The sequence below is a fragment of the Lepisma saccharinum genome, chromosome 12, assembly GCF_977018435.1.
Source record: "Lepisma saccharinum chromosome 12, izLepSacc3.1, whole genome shotgun sequence".
NCBI classification, from domain to species: Eukaryota; Metazoa; Arthropoda; class Insecta; order Zygentoma; family Lepismatidae; genus Lepisma; species Lepisma saccharinum.
In genome coordinates, this window is record NC_139240.1 from 40036175 (window position 1) to 40056132 (window position 19958).

Sequence of the window (19958 nt, forward strand, 5' to 3'; positions counted from 1 at the left end):
ATACGTCGAAATTCTTGAACATGGGGAAAGCTAGACTACAATGCGTGTGGAGAATTTACAGGACAACGAGCTGGAGGCAACTATAGAGGGGGGCGTGGTGATAAGTGACAGAACAAGACTAATTTGCGGTATAAGCTCGCCTAACTTCTAGATAAACTCTACAGGTTATAGGGAGAAAGTTGTGCTTATGGATTTTGAGATTTTGGGAAAAATTGAAAGTCAATGATTGGGATATGCATTTGAGTTGATTTAGTATATTTTACTTCGCTTTTCTGCCAATTTTGTCTAATTGCGAAGTTGGGGATGAGTGATATGATGAATGGGCACACTTTTGCTCTTTTTACTATAATAATAGAACAAGTAATTTGATTTTGAATTTTAAAAAAAGGATGCAAAGATTGCTCCAATGCAAGAACAATGTGCGTAAAAACTTTGTTCAGTAAAGCCAATTTGTTCAGGCAAATTTGCTTTGAATTTTTAATGCTTAAGTAATGATAAGTAACTTTTGTCAATTCTAGGTAATTTTGAACATTTATAGTAGTTTTCTGAAGATTTTTTGTAGAGTTTGACATTTTATTAATTGAATATCTTTTACCCTTATTTTTCAAATTTTGTCATGTGATAATGTCCTCTTGCTGACTGAAGTAAACCTAGGACACACTGCTTTTAGTATCTTTCAGTTCTTTCAATGAGAGTATAGAGGAGCTTTTCCATGCTGATTTCGATGCATAAGTATTAATTACTAAGCAAATTATCCACCATCGCGTTTGTTCTGTTTTACCCAATGAGAGTTGCGAATTTGAACAAAGCGCCAGACAAGCAACTGAATCTCTACACAAGCATTTATTTCTCAAACACACGCACGATGCAAGAAAAAAAATTAACAAAAGTAATCTTTGTCAATTTCCCACACGATACTTGTGTATCGTACTGTACACGTCTTTACTAGCAGACAATCATTTTTATTTTAGAATCTCCGTCAAGTGTTTATTGATCATATTACTTCAGCTTTATTCTGAAAAGCCATTGCAACTTTTGTCTTCTGTAACAATACAACATAAAATTATTTTTTTAAAAAAATGATTTTAAATCTCACGTATTTGCCAATTCTACATTAATCTCACTGCTGCTAACAGTGTGTATTACTCCATTTTCCGAACAAGTTGTAGTAAATTTAAACATTTTACACTTATCCATTAAATTTATCAAAAATTAACTCATCAACTGTTAAGGAATTAATAACAAATGATATATTTTTAAAATTTTATTTTTAGGTCATTAATTGCTTCGCCCTGTTATAAACGCTATTTCCTTGATATTAACCAATTACTGCAATTCAATCCTGGACATATTGGACACCCATTCAGAGGTGTGTGTTTTATAAACTACAACCCACGGAAATCTTTCCTGAACCTGATATTTTGTCTTTCCAGTAAAGTCACAATTTGATCTGAAATATTTTCATACGTTCAGTTTTGGCCCGCAACGCCATCAATAAAGCATTTGGTTTCTGACGAAATATAATGTATGTACCAAACGTAAAATTTAACTTACCACTCCATCAAATTGATCAATTTAGTCCAATTTTGCATATACGAATTAAAATAATAAATTTTACTAAACAATTCAAGTGATGGAATAAAGGTCCTACTTGGAATGTTAGAATGTAACCATCCTCCGCAATTTTATATGGATATACTAGCTAATGGATAGTAGGAATTTCCCACGATTGCTCTCTCCACGAAAACAGTCCAGTCAAAGTCTGAGCTTCCCCTTGTCTCCTCCACACCCCTGGTCCTACAGGGTTGCCACACATCTTAGCTGCTCAGTCGACACTTCGCGCGTTGTACAGTGGGATCCATGAGTATTACCGTGCAAATTGTCCATCACCATGTTAGTGCATTTTATTTGACCCAATAAGAGCTTCAAGAATTAAAAGAAAACTCAAAACAAGCTGTTGACAACTTCTGCACCAGTATACATAAAAATCCATCGCTTAAAACACATAGGATGTACGAGAAAAATAACGAAAATAGTCGGACAATTTGCCGAGCAATATTAGTGCATCGCACTGTACGTATGCGGTTGATTGCGTCAGCTGAAATTGTTGCTTATTGGTAGAAGAGGCATATATTTTTGGTAAATAATACAAAATTTCGGTACAATTTTCGGGTTCAAATGCGCTAAATAAAATAAAAATTCGTTGTTATAGCGGTGAAAAATCTGATCAAAAGTGGTGTATAAAATGACAAATTGAATATAATCCTAAATTTGATTAAAAAACTGCACTTATTACACAAAATAAGTATATCCCTTATAGTACATTCGTAGCATATCAGTTCTGTTGGAACGCTACGCATTTATGTAGTTACGAGAGTATTAAGTCTATTCTGTATAAAGGGGTCAATTTATGCTTCTCAAATATTTACAGCAGAATTAATCATTTCTCCGTGAATTACCTAACTCAGGATATTTCAAACTTCAGAAAGTATCGCATCGGTAAATAAACTAATTTTGTGTTTAGGAGTATTTCTTATTTTGCAGATCATTTCGTTACGAAACAGGGTAGGAAAATGCACCTCACCTTTCAGAAACATGAAAAATTAACATTACAGCATGTCATTTCACATTTCGTGTTTTCGTCAAAAACGAAATATGGATGTGTCTACTTACTGGCAAGACTAGGTGAGCGGCGTGACCTTGACTGAACTCTTTTCGTGACTTTAGATTTATAAATTAGCAGTTTGCACCTTTTCATTAAGTAGCCTCCTTCCTTTTTTGTCTTATTTCTACAGAGACTAGTTGAATATCTAGTAAAATGACGCGCTGTATTACAATTACTAATAGTATTACAAATTGTACACAAACATCAAAGAATGAAATACATTAGACACGAGTTTTCTGAAAATTTCTTCTTTTTCAAACTTTATACAGACGAAAATCGTGAATGGTAGTGAGCTCGCCCTGTTGAATAGGATGGGATTTCTGAGTGGAATGTTCAATGCAGCATATTGATCAAGATACAACAACTGAATTACGGCGAAGTAGGTTAGAAACCCTGCGTGCTCAAGAGCAGCTTCGATAAGGCACCTGAATTGTCTAGAGCTGAACAAGGAAATGGGCGATCTTTATTTCCCAAGGCCATTCCGCAAAACTAATGCCACAAGAAGTTTCCTGTGTGGATTTGTGAGCATGAAATTGTAGGTTGATGATAGTACTACAAGACGTCAAGTGGATTTTTTCCTTCGTTATTTTATATCGCTTTGCTACCTATAGAGTTTGAATAACTAATTAATCATTTGATGAGCAGACAAACACAAAGTAGCCGATCCCGTGGCAAATTAATTAGCGTAATACAATGCGAAGTCTAAAGTCTGATTAGAACCTGGACTAGAAGATATTGTCTTTATACCACTTCCATCATCTATCGCATCCTTTATCATCGCGATTAACAGTGGTAGACGCGAAATAAAAATAGAACCTTTGCAAGGACGTCCGAAAGAGGGGCAAGGGGTGGACGACCCCCCTGGAAAATGAAAGTCAACCAAAAATTATATATATATATATATATATATATATATATATATATATATATATATATATATATATATATATATATATATATATATATATCACACATATAATGTCATTTCAGCTACAATAATATATGTTAATTATTGCATGAACATAACTTCAAATTAAAGTAATGTTTTTTTTTTAAAAGACAACATTTATGGTGTAGGACATGCACCTTGTTTCCCCCCCTGGAAAAAACTACCTTGCTTGCCCTTCCCTGAAAAAAAATGCGGGCGTCCATGAACCATTGGTATCTACTTCGGAGTATAAAGCGTTGTTTCTTCAATGTATAGCGCGGAAGTAGACCGCAACAGCCTCTTATTTGACAGGAACTAGCAACACGAGAATAGGGATTCCTCGTATTTTAGATTTTCTCAAACTAATTTCAAGTATGTGGTGGAAATTCCTTCTATATAGTATGCAAATCGAGGTTTGCAGTTTGAATGGGCGTATTCCTTTTCTCGGTTTTTCCTGGAGACGATATTTTCAATTACTTTGAAGCATTTTGTACCATTTTTTATTTTTATAAGCAATTTCATTAATTATACATATGATAGAATGATCTAAACATGAAACTCATTGTCTCTTCCAATGATTAACAGTTTTCCTTGCCTTTCATTACGCTAGGCCTCTCAGTCGCTATCTTTGTTGTGAACCTAGATTAAGTGTGGGGCTTATCCTCTATGCTTTCATCATACAGCATGGCTGTGGGCTACATGCTTGACATCTTAACACAACTCCTTTCAAATATTTCTCGGGAAACGTATTTCACCTATCGTCCTACGGGAATCAGACGAACGTAACTACAAAAATGCGGTTTTCAGTTTTGTTAAAAAAAAAATCCTCTGAAGGGTATTTGAAGTAAATCGACATTTTTCCACTTCTAATTCTTATCTGTAAGACTGAGTCACGTTTAAGAGTCAGACTTTATGCACAGTAAGGCTAATCGGAACTGAACCTACAGTTTATAAAATTGGATCCGAACCACTGTGTGCCTCCACCGGGTATCGAACCCGGGACCCCTGGAATACAAGGCGACGACGCTACCACTGCGACATCGGGGAAGCCGACCTTCACTTCAAGTATCGCTATCACTTTTTAGTAGTCAAGGAGTATTGCATTCATTTCAATTTGGAGTAAGAGTTCAGCATTCACGTAAATCAGCAAACTTTGAGTTTTAGATACCATGTTCAATAACAACTTATATCGTCACGGCCAACAAAATAATGGCCATGAAAAAATTAGTATCAAGACACCATACTAAAATTGCTGCTTGAAGAACACCGTAAAGACTAAAGTCGTTGCCTGCTCCGTGACTGATCAGCTAAGCTGCTATTTGAAACCCTGGCTAAGGTATGGACGTACCATTGAGTTTGTCCCAATATCTATTCAACCTCAACATAGTAAATAACTGAAGAGGTAGGAAAGCTACGTAAAATTGCCGAAATAGGAAATAAAATACTCCTCTACCCCCCACACATGCATATGCAGCCGAGTTTTGAAATGCCGAAGCAACTATTGCCCACGGTCAGACTATATCAGTTGCTTTCAAACGTTAACATGATGAAATGAACGTTTCTATATGCACCTCCATGCAAATAATTTCATAGAATCCCAAATAAAGTTAAATTAATTAATGTATTGAAACTAGGCATTTGAATTTTCCCAAGGCAAACCTGCAGACATGAAAAGATCTGCCCATAGTCTTCAAGCACCTTTAAATACGCTGGCTCATAGCAGAATGTGATGTGTGAGCAAGAGTGCACTCGTGCACAATCCTACGTGTAATTTACAAACGTTAATTATTTTCCATTTCCTTTCGCCTGCATCCTAACATTTTTTTAATCCACGACAATCAGAGCAAAAAGTTTAGTTAGTTTTTTATGATAAGATTGAATTCCTGCAGAAATGAACAGAAACTACTGTGGGACCACAAGGATATAAACCTGAGCAGACTCGCGGCTCGCGTGCACCGTACTCTCGCGTGGAGGAGAGGGGCACAGTAAAGCATGCTTTCTTATGGCCAGAGCTGAATGGAAGAAGGAAAATCTGTGCGTACACTTTTCGGCGTTTTTTTTCCCCTTGTGGTCGCTCTATACGACGTATAACCCCATTGCACTCTAAACTAAGGCTCTCCGACATTTAGACGAGCTGTTTTCAGTTTCCTTTTTCGAGACCACGTTCTCTACGTTGACCCTCACTGGCAGAACAATTGAGAGGAAGAATGTAACTTATAAGATAGAAAACACTTATGATGTTTAAATAGTAATAACACGATCAAGGTGGCTTCGGTCTAGGACGGCTATGAGATTCGACAAGTTAAGATAAGTCCCATCCTGAAATCCTAAATAACGGAATTTACGGCGAGAACTGAAACATTTCAACCTGCCCGAAGATTGCACTTACCGCAACTTTCTTTCCGCAGCCCGGAATAAGACAGTGAGATTCTCGTCGTATGTCATCAAAGGAGAAAAACATGCGAACGGGATTTTTTCTCTTTCTTCCCTTGGATAGCGAAGAACCTTCTCCTTCCATTGTAACCAATCGTAAAAGACCGAGATTCCCATTCACGCTAGTTTTAAGGATCCCAATTTCTTCATCTACCTCCGCTGTAAAATGTAGTTCTAACCTCCTACCCCTCCCTTAAATCGAACACTGCGAATCTGATTGGCTCCATGTAGAAGCAGCTTGTGGCGTATTTGTACACTGCTGAAAAATGCAGAAGCAGAAATAGTTATTTCCGTGGGTTAAAGCAAGATATATATATATATATATATATATCTTGCTTTAGTATATATATATACTAAAATGACAAAAAGGTAAGTAAAATAACCTAATTCAATTAATCATATACATATACACACCTGAACGATTATCGCCTGCACCATATTACTGAACAAATCCAAAATAAAACTTTATAATCACTCATTCCACTAAATGCCCTTGAGAACTGGAGATAGGTTGTCGTCGTCTTCTTTGTTTGGCACACACCGCCTATTAGCGATTTCTTGCCAGAGGTCCTATTTGGTAGTATTACACTTCTCTTAAGAAAAACACTTGAGGTGTTTTATCAAACTTTCTAGGGTGCACGCAGTGATTCTAATCCATTTCACCAAAAATATACTTTTGTCCCTATGGATTCATGTCTCACCATATGTACGCTTAGATTTATTTATTGATTTATTTATTTCAGATGTTACCCCTAATGAAGTTAAGGAGTTTTCATTTAATGCCCTTGCATTTTCTTTCTTGTGTCCCTCTGCTTTGATACCGAAATGCTCTTTTGTTGTAAAACACACCTACAAATACTTAAAAAAATAATAATTCTAAAACGTATTAGCTAAAAAATACATTTTTCTTGGACTTCTTTATTAGGCACAAATGTGTACACTAAATACATATTCAACAAATACAAAGTGAGATCACTTACCTTTAAGAAGCCGGGTTCGCATCCAGGATAAAACGTTCAATAAATGTTAGTATTAATATCTCCATTTCCTCTCTTCTTTTTCACTTAGAATTCCATCAAATAAACAGGCGTAATTCTGCAATTCCCCATCATTTGACATTTACAATCAGTGAATATGATAACAAAAGTGCTCACATGTCTACAAATGTCTTTATACTTCACTACCTTCGAGACGTTACGTTGTTCACGTCGCAAACAACAGAAAAACGCTTCGCTAAATAGGTAGACTCTCGAATATTTGGCCAGATAAGACGTTTTCATTTTAAGGCATGTCAGACACATTTTAAATGAAGGAACGTTAGAATTTTTTTAAAAAAAATATCTTCGGTATCGTAGATGTGTGATACAAAGTGGAACAATTTTGAAAAAATACAATTTAGTCAGATATTAAATTATGAACGTTGGACTTTACATAGCAGCAACATTAATATTCGGATACACTTAATAAAATAAGGAACAAAGGAAGTAGCTAAAAATGAGTACATAAAAAATATTACGTGGTAGAGTGGCACAGCACGCTACGACGCCAGGGGTTCCGGTTTCGAATCCCGACCTGTGCAGGAGTGTTCTTTGTGATTGTCCCTTCATCAGTTTCACCATTTCGTCGCTCATACTCATCGTTGCTTTCTTAACCGCCAGATTACCATTTCGGATGTACAGACGGGATCAAATGAAATGTACTTCCGTTTTCCTACCAACTCAGAAGCGAGTTGGAAACTCTTCATTGCTCCTGTATAGATAAGAAAGTGGGGGAGGGCAATAGCAGACAAGGCCAGCACGCAAACTTGTTTCCGGCAAAGCGTCTTGTTGGAGTCTTGGCAGTTTGTGGAAGGATTTTGTGTTCCTCCCCCACCCCAACCCCGCCTTTCTCTCTCTCCTTGAGTTTGTGTTTGTGTGTGTGTGTGCGCGCGCCGACACCTGTTTCATTTTAAGTTTGACGTATTTTTATTGCATCGACTAATTGCTGTCATGACTGGAAATGAAACAGGTTAGCAATGGAGACATAATGAGGGATCAAAAATACAAAAATTCCGGGCATGAGTACTTAGTAGTAGTAAAGGTAAGGTAAAGTTCGTCGTGCGTATAGAACCGTGCCATGAAGGCACATTTAAGGGTTTGTGGCAGTAGGGTGTCGCATATTCTCGAGTTCGGACATTTTGGAGGTCATATGACCAGCACCACGCTCCAGCCGTCTTTACTCCCCAAGGATGTAGAAGAAACGAGAAAATAAAAATGTTTTACATTCTGCGTATGTGACAAGTAATTTTTTGGATATTGTCTTTGAAGTATCTGTTAACATCCTAACCCGCAATTTTGTTTAAGGATAAAACTGGTTGAAGGCCGCGAGTGTTCCTGAGAAGTAATGAACATATCACAGAACGCGCAATAGTTTAGCTCGCGTTTTTCTGAAAAAAAGAAAGAATGATATACAAATCAATTCTACGAATGCTTACGTCATTGTGACCATGGAGTGCATTTTGCACACTAACGAGGATCTGGCGTCATGACATAAGGTCAGTATAATGGTCTGTGGGGTTTGGACTGTGTCCTATCCATTTACGTTTGTAGTTGTCCTTTCACAAATTTCATCTTAACACACCTTTCATACTTATCTTTGTGATTACCCAAAAGTGGAAGAAAAGCGAAATAAAATAAATAAACACATCGATTATTGTGTCCCTGCGTTTTTCAATCTTTCTTCATGACCGAAAATTTATGTTTCACTGATGTAATGCATCACTTTAATCATGTGAATTATTTTCCGTCATCGTTGTGTGCTTAATCATTCCTTAAAGCATAGACTCTAATGCTGTTGTCCTTAGTGTAATTGATCTTATTGTGTGGAAGTTTTGATGTGGACAAAATAATGGTGAAGAATAAATCTCAATTGATTGTTCGAAATTTAAAATATAATAACTCCGAGGTGACGCATATTAACTGTTCTTAGTTCGATGTCAAAGAACGATTTCTCCTATACATTAAGAAGGATTCCGGCCTCCGTGGTAGAGTGGTTAGCACAGCTTGCTTAAACACCGGCTTTGGCATTGTGTTCATTCGGTGTTCATTGTGAGTGTCCCTTCATTAATTTCATCATTTCATCGACCATCCTCATCGTCGCGTTTAGCCAAAAGTGGCACAAGAAGCGAATTAAAATAAAGCAAATCAATCAATCAATCGATCATAGGGTCTCCGGTTTCATAGAGCAGTATGCAAAGCACTTCGTCATGGATGCCCTCAAAATTCAAATAATAATTTGCAACAGAAAACCTGATATTAGAGTATTTTAATAGTTTAGGCATATTAACAATTCACGTCAACCAACAATAAACAATTTATTGATTGATTTTCTTTTATTATACTTCGCTTTTTGTGCCACTTTTGGCTAATTTGCAAAGATCAAACATTCATGGCCAGGCCAGGATTCGAACCCGGAACCCCTGGTTCTGAGATTTCGGCCTGTGTATGGGGTTGGTGGCCATCCACCGTCGTGAGGAAATTGAGGAGCTACAAATTAGTAGCGTGACGCGGCCATGGAAACCTGCAAAGACTGAAGACCACAGATTAGCTGAAGACTTGTCTTGTTAACCACGCGTCACCCCATAATTCCAACCTCGGCAGGTGGAAGTGAAGCCGGCAGTCGGTAGGTAGGACGTGGCCCTCACGGACCGTTGCGTCACGGGTTATTATTATTATTATTATTATTATTATCATCATCTTCAATCAAATAAAGCTTTATCGTTATATATTACCGTATTTCATCGCATAATCGTCGCACCCTGTTTTTCAATCCAAAGAGAGAGAGGAGGGGGGGAAGGCAGAACACAAAATCCTTCCACAAACTGCCAAGACTCCAACATAAAGCTTGCTGGAAACAAGTTTCCGTGGTGGCCTTGTCTGCTACTGCCCTCCCCCACTTTCTTATCTATACAGGAGCAATGAAGAGTTTCCAACTCGCTTCTGAGTTGGTAGGAAAACGGAAGTACATTTCATTTTATCCCGTCTGTAAAGCAGTCCCAATGTCTGCTCCAAGTTGCACAGCTGCTTTCAGAGCCCTTGGTTTGAGAAGGGGGTGGGGGTGAGGAAAGGGTCTTGATTTTTCATACCGAAGCTCCTTCATTTCTTTCTCCCATTTATCTTGGTTGAATTTTCTGAGATACGGAATTTACCTCATTTTGCTTTTCATTACGTTTTATTGCGTTACCCACGGTACGCTTACATGTACTTAACATTTTCAATTTCCTTGCACGTACCGACACCCTTTGGTTAGATACGGCAAATATAAATAGCTGTCGTTCGTCAAATGTTGTTTTTTTGTTTTGTTACCCATTTTTCTCGTACTTCAGTCAGGGATCAATGCAGTTACTCATAACAGATGTAGTCAGGAAGTAGCATGAATTGTTCTTTCCCCGCATTGTAGTTGACCGGTAAAAAACTATGTAACAGTAACAGAAGGCTTTCAAGATTTGTCTGAATATTAAAGTGATCTTTTTTTTCACACCCAAATATAAATAACTAATTTCAGATTTGAAAACGTAACAGGGGTGTAAGGGGTGACCTTCCACGCAGTACATACACCCGATCGTCAAAATCAGTTCCACGTAGTACACCCTGGGCTGCCTTTTGCTGACTAACAAGTCTCTGGCGACTGGCCAGTATAATTCTGTATGTTCTCCTGCTTTTTGTCATGTGTGCTGAGTGCCCCTTTACAGCCTCAGCTTTTAACCTAAGTCAGAATATTTTCATATTTCAGTTATGCGACCTTACAGTTATGTTATTTGTTGTGGTAAGGGGCTGGACCCAGTATAACGTGGCGGGTGCAAAATAGCCTAAGTGCTGAAACACCCAAAATTAAAAAAAAAAAGAAAAACGTAACAGGGAATATAGCTTTAATAAATGCGTATAAATATTTCACAATGGATTATATTTATGTACATGTTGTTAATTGTGAAATATTGTGAAGAAATGAAACAAAATGCTACGTTTCGGTTACTAATGTGAGCCACTGTATATGTAATGTTTTTATTTCATTAACAATGTACAATGGTCAAATACAACTTTGCAGACCTCCGTGGCGGAGCGGTTAGCACATCGCAATACGACGCCACAGGTCCCGAGTTCGTATCCCAGCCTATGCATCATTTTCATTTTTCTTTGTGATGTCCTTTCGTCAATTTTGTAATTTCATCACCCATCCTCGTCTTCGCGATTAGCCAAAAGTGGCAGAAAACCAAAGTTAAATATAACAAATCAAAATCAAACATTACTTGGCATGACAAGAATGGATAGGTTATTTTGAAGCTGCTGTTATTAAAAGCAAATTTTATGTAGCTTTCCTAGACAGAAGTTTCAAACACAGAAACTGATTGATTGGATAACGCCTGTGGATTCCTACTCGAGCAGAAAATGTATATGTTTCCATTTATTACTTACAACAATAGCAGACTGATTTCCCGCTAAATCAAAGAAAACTTGCATTCACAGTTACAAATTGACGTGTTGAATGATTTCTCTCACTCCAATTCTGCTTAATCGAACAGCACACCACAACGTGGGTCATTAAATATTTGCAACTTACTCTCGAGTTCCTCAACTAAAAATAAATTGACTGCGAAACAAGACCTCGTCTGCGATAACTATATACCACGTTATATGAAGAGTATACGCAAGTTGAAATTCCATCATAATAATTTGAATTCTTCTAGTAGCTACAAACATATTTTTTCATACATATTTTCTTAGCAAAATATGAAGTTCCTCACTTCAACAAGGACAACATATACACAGTATTCCACAAGAGTTTTTAGTTCGAGCTAGTCGTAATATGAATATACACGTCACTTCATTACTTAGTTTAAAAAAAGTGCCAGGCAATGTGAATTCGACGGCATGCCTGAAATTATTTGCAGTATCTCATGTATCAAGGGGGCTTTTTAAGTAAAATGAAGGACACATACCACATGCTTGGGTCAATTGAGAGTAGTAGAAACGTAATTATACTGCATGTTGCAACTGAAACAGTATCCTCGAAGCCGAAGTCGTTGAGTGATCCACTCATAAACTCTCTACCAAACATTTCAAGTTCGAGTAGACACCTGGGCATGAGCGTTTTCTTTGGTAACCATCCCTTCATAGATTTAATATGATCATCATTAATGTTCATAGTCGCGATTATCTACAAGTGGCAGAAAAGCGATACAAGAACAATACAAAAGTAGAAGAAACAAAAGAGGATAAAAGGATGAACTTAGTTAATGATAGGAAGTTTTATAAAATTACTGTTTCTTGAAGAATCTTGTCCTTTGTTCCGATTGTATTTCTCAGTCACACGTTGCTCAATGTCCATGTCGACTGTCGTTCTTACATTCTTGAAAATTACTTTAATGTCTGCCTATGCTCTTCTTTCAAACGTGGTAGGCGCTCTGTCTGTTTCTACACCAAAAAGTTTAATTCATCTCCTGTCCAAAAAGGCACGAATTACTGAAAGTAATTTTCAAAATTGTAAGCAGATGAGGGCCCTTGTAAAATACGTGTACTGTCCTTTTATTCGCTTAGTTTTGAGAATCACTCTCCATACAATTGTTGCCTACTTCAGAGTCCAAAGGCCCTGTCTAGCTACAGACCAGTTGCGCAAACGCGGTTTCATTTGTTTCGTACACAAATTCCATCCTTTATACGTATTTTCTACTTGCTAAAAGCAGCGGCGGCTCAAGGGGGAGAGCCGCCGTACCATGGCACTACCCTCAGAAGAAATGCATACCTAGCCCCTAGCCCAAGTATTGTTAAATTAATACATTGATAGTTTACAGACAATGAGATTCGAATCTTTCAATCGGTCAAGCTGACGTGACGACCGCCCCAACCACAGACTAGATATGAACCGCCCCAACCTCCTCACTGCATCGCCAGCTGTTTCGTATCCTCGGCGAGGCAGCGGTCGGCGCCACCCAAGAGCTGGCCTAACCAAGTTGAAACGCGTGCAGAGGGTTGGTGAAGTCTCAGCGAGTAACCTTTGCACCATAAGCCGGGAAGAAGGTGGCAGGGGGTGGTGTTAGCCAATGGGGTTAGCCCATAAGACACCAGCCGTGCCCGTTTAGCACAGCGAGGGAACTTTCTCAGTGTTGACACCGTTGCCATCTTCAGAGATAAGTCGCTAAATACGACGGATTTGTACGACCCGTTGGGGAAGTAATTCGTGAAAAAGGTACTATCTACTTTTCTGCCAACATTTGGAGAAACGAACCTAGTATTTTTCCGAAGTTAAATGAACATTTTGATAATAGATAGATGCGCCTAGAGGGCCATCCAGACTTTTTAAAAATATAAAAGTAAAAATTCCTTTGGCATTTCGACAATTTCTTTTTACATCAAATGTAGAATATTTTCAACATCCAGTTGGAATACGTGTGCATGGGGGAGGAGAAGGTGAGAAGATTTGCTTTCCCTTCCTCTTGTAATTGTGTTTTTAGTGAAGTGTCCTGTAGTGTTTAAAGATAGGTTAGTGAGTGAAGATGAATCGTATTAGTGTGTTATTACTTAAACACACTGTTTTCCACGTTACCAAACAAGGATATACATCTTGGCCAGTGGGGCAACCTCAAGGAGGGGGGCCAAGGCATTGCGGAGGTTTTTTTTCTTCGATTTCTTGATCACGTTGACAGTACCCGCCGGCCGCCACTGGCTAAAAGTGCCTTTCATATCGCCTCAGGGCGTTGTCTACTCGGATGCTTCGTGATCGAAGGTCACGTGTACAAAGTTTCAGATTTTCCGATTTGCGTGGTGCTGCTGCTATCAGTTCGGTTCGCCTTCTCAAGGTCGCGCAGCAAGCAATTATTTTTCGTCTTCCGATAGGAAAAAGCTTGCCTCTCGCTTATGTGGACGAACGCGTGGCACGGATGACTTTTTGGCTCGACCATGGTTGGTCCTTTATGTTTCGTCCTTCAGCATTTTAATCTAAGAACGAATCATTCTCATCGAAAAACATAATGTATTTTTTTTTAATTGATGTAACACATGTAAACCGAGAGCGAGAGATAGATAGATAGATAGAAACGTTTTCCTTCAACAAACGTTTGTTTTCCTATTGTATAAAGTGAACGCACATGTTAAAATTCATCTTGCATAGATATTCAAATTAGAACAAATTCACGTAAAGTGATTAAGTATGCAGAAAAGAAATATATTTGTGATAAATACATAGTTAGTCAGTAAATTCCGATAACCAGAATTCTGTCACGCCGAATGAAACGTTTTGTTTTACAATTTAATGTTTTCACTGACATCCAAAACGAAAATACGTATTATAACTTAATGACTTTCAAGGTGTCAAAATATTGTAATGTTACTATGCTGCCGATCACAATTATGAGAACGCTACGGGTCCCGGGTCCGAATCCCGGCCTGGGCGTGGATGTTTGTGAGTGTGCATTCATCAATTTCATATTGTTATCACCAATCTCCATCTTCGAGAATTAGCCAAAAGTGGCAAAAAAAAAGCGAAGTCAAATAAAGCATATCAAAATCAAACAATTATGAGACTTCTTCGAAAACGCCTTCGATAACGGTATTTGCTATTCGTAACGGATATGTGTATCACTTTTTCGAAACAGACTTTTGTGGAGGAAAAGAACTGTAACGTTACAAAAGTAACGAGCACAATTATACGAGAGACCTATGTTATTCTCTCCGGAACACGGCATCGGACACGGTATTGCACATCGGAACGTCTGTATGATACCAGCTATAAATAACGTTGTTGCTTTGAAAAAAGGAGTGTAACGTTTTTTCAGTAGTGACCTCAATTAAGTTACTGGTTAATTGTAACGTTACTATCACTTTCCACACACACTAAAGTTACTAGTCAATACGTGACGAACCTCTTTCTTACCCTGTAACGTTACTGGTTGCCGGCAATGGATGTAACGTTAAAGTGTCACGTGAAGACCTACTTCTTTAAAGATCAGTTATGGTTCGGTACCGTTATGCACACCTGTAACGTAATGTTCATATACCTGAGGTAACGTTTCTGTTCACGAAAAAAGTTATTCTGTTTCTGGTTGTAACGTAACGGAAACCGTAATTGAAAATACCGTTCCATTTCGTTACGTTACGACTCCCTGTTTAAAACACTTGTTAGCTTCTTAACACTTCACAAACACATGCAAACTGGACACCAGCTATCTGGATACTGAAGCACACGTGCATCTAGTGCCAAAGTCAGAATAAAGCTGTGGGTCTAAATGCCAGCAGATGTGCTGCTCCACAGGCGACTTGACAGTGAAAAGTACTGTAGAGCAAGCATGAGATTTTCGTAAGAACTTATACCGGGTGGTCCAAAAGTGCCGGAACGGTCACATACCGTGAGAAATACACATTGAATCGGAAAACGAAAAAATACATGTTTAATAAGTGAAAGAAAGCTATTCAATGATATCACACTTGTTTCCCCACCCCCGGCCCCTGGGGGTGGGGTGGGAAGCAACTGTGAAATTTTAAATGGAAACCCCCATTTTGTATTATAGTGTCGAAAAGAGGACTTCATTCCGAATCCAACGAGCTATCAGCCATCCTCCTAGCTCAATTAGGAACGGAGATATGGCGATTTTAAATTTTGGTGAAAGAAAGAAAGAAAAAAAAATTAAAATCGCTATATCTCCGTTCCTAATTGAGCTAGGAGGATGGTTGATAACTCGTTGGACTCGGAATGAAGTCCTCTTTACGATTCTACAATACAAAATGGGGGTTTACATTTAAAATTTCACAATTGCCCAGGGGCCGGGGTGGGGAATCAAATGTGATATCATTGAATAGCTTTCTTTTACTTATTAAACATATATTTTTTTTCGTTTTCCGATTCGATGTGCATTTCCCACGATATGTGACCGTTCTGGGACTTTTGGACCACCCAGTATGTAACACACATCTCAAACATGATCTGTTTTCATGTGTGAGTAAAAAATTGAAATGCTTTAATTTGTGAGTTCTGTTTGTATGGTGAGTATCTTTTTCTGTGAGCACGTGTGTGAAAGTGAGTGAGTGAGAGAGAGAGAGAGAGATAGATAGATAGGGGGAAGAGAAAGTTACATTGTGAGAGAAGTTAGAGGTAGGAAGAGATAATGAGACAGAGTGAGGAGATAAAAGAAGCATTTTCCTTGTGCTTGAAATTGCATTAGTTAAACTACAAATGCAAATCTCTCCTCCTCATCACATTTTTAAAATGCATGTTCAGGTACGGACACTTGTGGGTTGGAATCATCCCATTGAAAGTCAATGCGGTTGTTACAATCCTGAAGTGTATGTGACTGTACAATAGATGGCATAGGGGAGGACCCACTAACACTTTTCGTTTGCAGTTTCTTAGAAGTCTGTTTTCTTTTTACAGTACAAAAACCACAAGGAAATAAAAATAAACAATTACAAGGTGTGGCTAGAAAGAAACCGGACTGTTGCTACAAAATCTTTTATTGGTTATTTTGTACAATACAAACATTATCCCCTTCAAAGTACTCCCCTGTACTATCGATACACTGCTCCATTCGAATCTTCCTTTGCTGGAAGCAGTGCTGGAAATCATTTTCTGAAACCATGTTCATGGCCTCAGTCACTTTTCTTTTCACAGGTCCTATGGTCGTAAATCTGGTTCCTTTCAGTGCTGATTTGACCTTTGGAATAAAAAAAAGTCGCACTGAGCGAGAGCCTGTGAATAGGGTGGATTTTCAAACACTGGGATCCCATGCTTGGCCAAAAAAGCCTTGACTGGCAATGCCGTGTGGGCAGTAGCATTTTCCTGATGATGAATCCGTGACTTTCTTTTCCACAAATCAGCTCGTCATCTTCTTACTCGCTCACGAAGGGTCGTCAGCACCGTAATGAAATAATGTTGGTTGACAGTTTGACCTTTGGGTACCCAATTCGAATCAATTCACCGACATTTGCAATGTTTGATTCTGTTTTTGACGTGCAAGGCTTTTTTGACGTTTTTGATGGTTCACTTCATCCACAAGTTAGAGCGGAACTGAGCGCCGTGCACCCTGGACAATCACACAGTCGATAGGCAGGATATCACATTATACACTCATGCACCGCTTGAGCTTGACGCTCTTGCCGTTTGTCGACAGCAATATTAATCTGTTTTTTTTTCTAGCCACACCTCGTATGCCAATAGAAAATGTTTTATGTCATAGATATGAAAATGGAGGTTCAGACTGTACATAGTACTATACAGTGTTTATCTCGTTCCTTTTTTAAATAGCTATGCGTTGTTGGATTTTATTTTGAGGGAGAGGGCTGTAATTACTGTTATAACTATTTAAAACTCATCATAAAATATGCACGTTAAATTATTTTAATCGTGCCCAAATAATTATTTAATTACTGTAAAACCAAGTTACAGAATAACAAGACAATGTTCCTGCTGGATTTTGAATCTGATGTTAGGTACTCCTTATCAACTAAAATAGGACATAATAGTCCTTTTCTGTTAGTCTAGTTTGTTTCTTGAAACTGTCATAAGTCTTATGTTTTCTTGTTTTAAAAATAATAGTATTTTTATGGAGTAATTTCATTATTTCTTTATTAAAGCTGCATTTTGCCTCCACAGCTAACTCTGCACTTGCTACAGCAATTGCTGCAGGGTCAGAAGAATTGCGTAAGTTGATTAAATCTGGTGAAATTGAAGAGCTGCAGGATGTTGTACCACCTGACGAAGACGAAGGCTCCATCAATGGTGACAAAGACTGGAGTGAGCTAGAGCCGTGGTGCCATGACGATAACAGCATGGAGTCGAACGAAGTTACGGGCGTGGCCAGCGGGAATCCTGAAGAACTAAGCAACTTGGTGTCTGGTGACCAAGACATGCGGAGTCTCGGCGGAAGCATGTTTGAAGGGATTGGTGAAACTCAGGAACCCCAGCATGTATTTGGAGATAAAGACTTACGCGTCATGAGCGACCAGGATCTCCGAAAACCTCCTGCAATGTATGGGCAGGATCAAGATTTTCGGCAAAATCACCCCCCAATGTTAGGGCAGAATCCTCCTATGTTAGGGCCTGGTCCAATGATGCCTCCCTTATTTCAGGAAATGCGAGGACCGAGGCCTGAGTTTATGGATTCGGGGAATCATGGACAGTTTGGCAACATGGGCCGACAAGGTTCTCCAGCCGGAAGACGTATGGGGCCTCCTAACCATGAGATGGGAGCAGAAGGTCGCGATGTTGATCTACGTGGAAGTTTTAGTGATTTTGATCAGCGAAATGTGCAGTTTGGTTTCCCTACTTCAGGAGATATGGACGATCGAAGGCATCCTGGTGGTGGTTTACCTATGAGGGAACCTCCGTTCGATCGTGGACGTGGTGCCGGTCATCGCGGAGGAATTAATCAAGGAGATTGGCAGAGGGGAAATTTGTGGGGCAGCGGCCCAAATGGAAAGGGAGAAATGGACAATTTTTATGATGACAAGGATGAGAGAGGATGGAGGAAAGAAGATAGGAATTTCCAAGATGAGGAAGACAATATGTATGACGATGATGATGAGTATGCTGATGATGGTCCTAAGCAAGGTTTGCAGCGTGGATTTTCAGGATCAAGAGATGACATGCTTCGTCCACCTAATTCGCGAGGGTTTGACAGCGAGAGAGAATCCTTCGGAAATTTGCGGGGCGGTTTCGATAATTCAAGGAGTGGTTTTGATAACATGCGAGGAAATTTCGGTGGCATGAGAGCTGGTATGAGAGGAGGCGGAGACAATTCTAGAGGAGGTTTCAATGCACGGACTGGCCTTGATGCCCCAGGCGGCAGAAGTGGCTTCCAAAATTCAAGAAGTGGGTTTGACAATTTAAGGGGAGGCTTAAATAACCCAAGAGGAGGAAGGGGCTCATCCGGTCGTGGCTTCAGGGGTCGTGGAGGCAGGGGTGGACGTGGAAGGGGCCGATCATACTAGATAAATGTACGTGTTTGCGTGTATGCGAGAATGAGAATGAGTGTTATTTTGTGCAGTTGAGAGTTCCTGTGGGACATGCCCGGATATTTACTTCTTCCATATTTCGAATCGACTCCAGCCAAGGATACTAAAAGATATTCTCAAAGTGTTGTGTAATCAATTGATTGAAAAGTTGATTTGAGGTATAATTTTTATTGGTGGAACTTTTCTCCCCAAAGTTAATGCATTCGCCACCTAATAGGTTGGATGTGACACCACAGGTATAATTTGTGTTTATCATAAAAAAATGTATTGTTACCATTGGATCATTCCAATACTTGTGTAAGCAGATTACAGAACAAGAAAAGCAAAAACACCGGTTCCAATAAAGGTAAAGAATTTGTAATAAAATAAATTATCCCCAATACTTATCCCTATCGAAACATTATCAACATGAAAAGGAGAACCCTTTTTTTTCTCAGTTATATGTAACAGCATTTGAAGTATGATTAATGTAAGGTAAGTAAGTGTTTTCTTATCGTTGTATTAGTTTTAACATTAGATATACAAATATTAGCTGAATTGATATATTGATATGAGCTAATACAAATATGTACCACCTCTGGTATTCAGCTTAGGCTGGCTGGTACCAGCACCACAAGACAGAAAGTGACGCATTATTTCTTAACAATTAAGAATCCAGGGAGAACGTGGGGACAAATGACCAAAAATTAAAATTTTCGGGAAATACGCAAAATTTCTGAACGTGGTAATTTTAGTTTATTTTTCAAAATTGTGACACGAGCATCCTCAGATAATAGTCTTGTTTCATGCCTCTCTCCAAATTTGGTCCAACCACTATCCAAAGAGCCAACTCTATAAGTGAAATTCCGTAATTTTTCCATAAGCTGGCAACACTGCTGCTCTCGTACATTGTTATTATTTTTTTTAGCCAAGAAGTATCAGTCTGTTTTCAATGAAACTTTGCATGGTTGAAGGA

General features: G+C 38.7%; 1 protein-coding gene across 6 annotated transcripts in view; it reads left to right on the forward strand.

Annotated features, from left to right (window-relative positions):
• Positions 1 to 19373, forward strand: part of Wdr33 (WD repeat domain 33) — an 87460-nt gene extending 68087 nt beyond the window's left edge. For all 6 annotated transcript variants that reach the window (XM_083132166.1, XM_083132171.1, XM_083132170.1 and 3 more), the window contains one exon: positions 17643 to 19373. In XM_083132166.1, coding sequence (XP_082988292.1) covers positions 17643 to 18979 — 1337 coding nt within the window. In that variant the 3' untranslated portion in view covers positions 18980 to 19373. The remainder of the gene's footprint in view (positions 1 to 17642) is intronic.
• Positions 19374 to 19958: the final 585 nt, after the last annotated feature.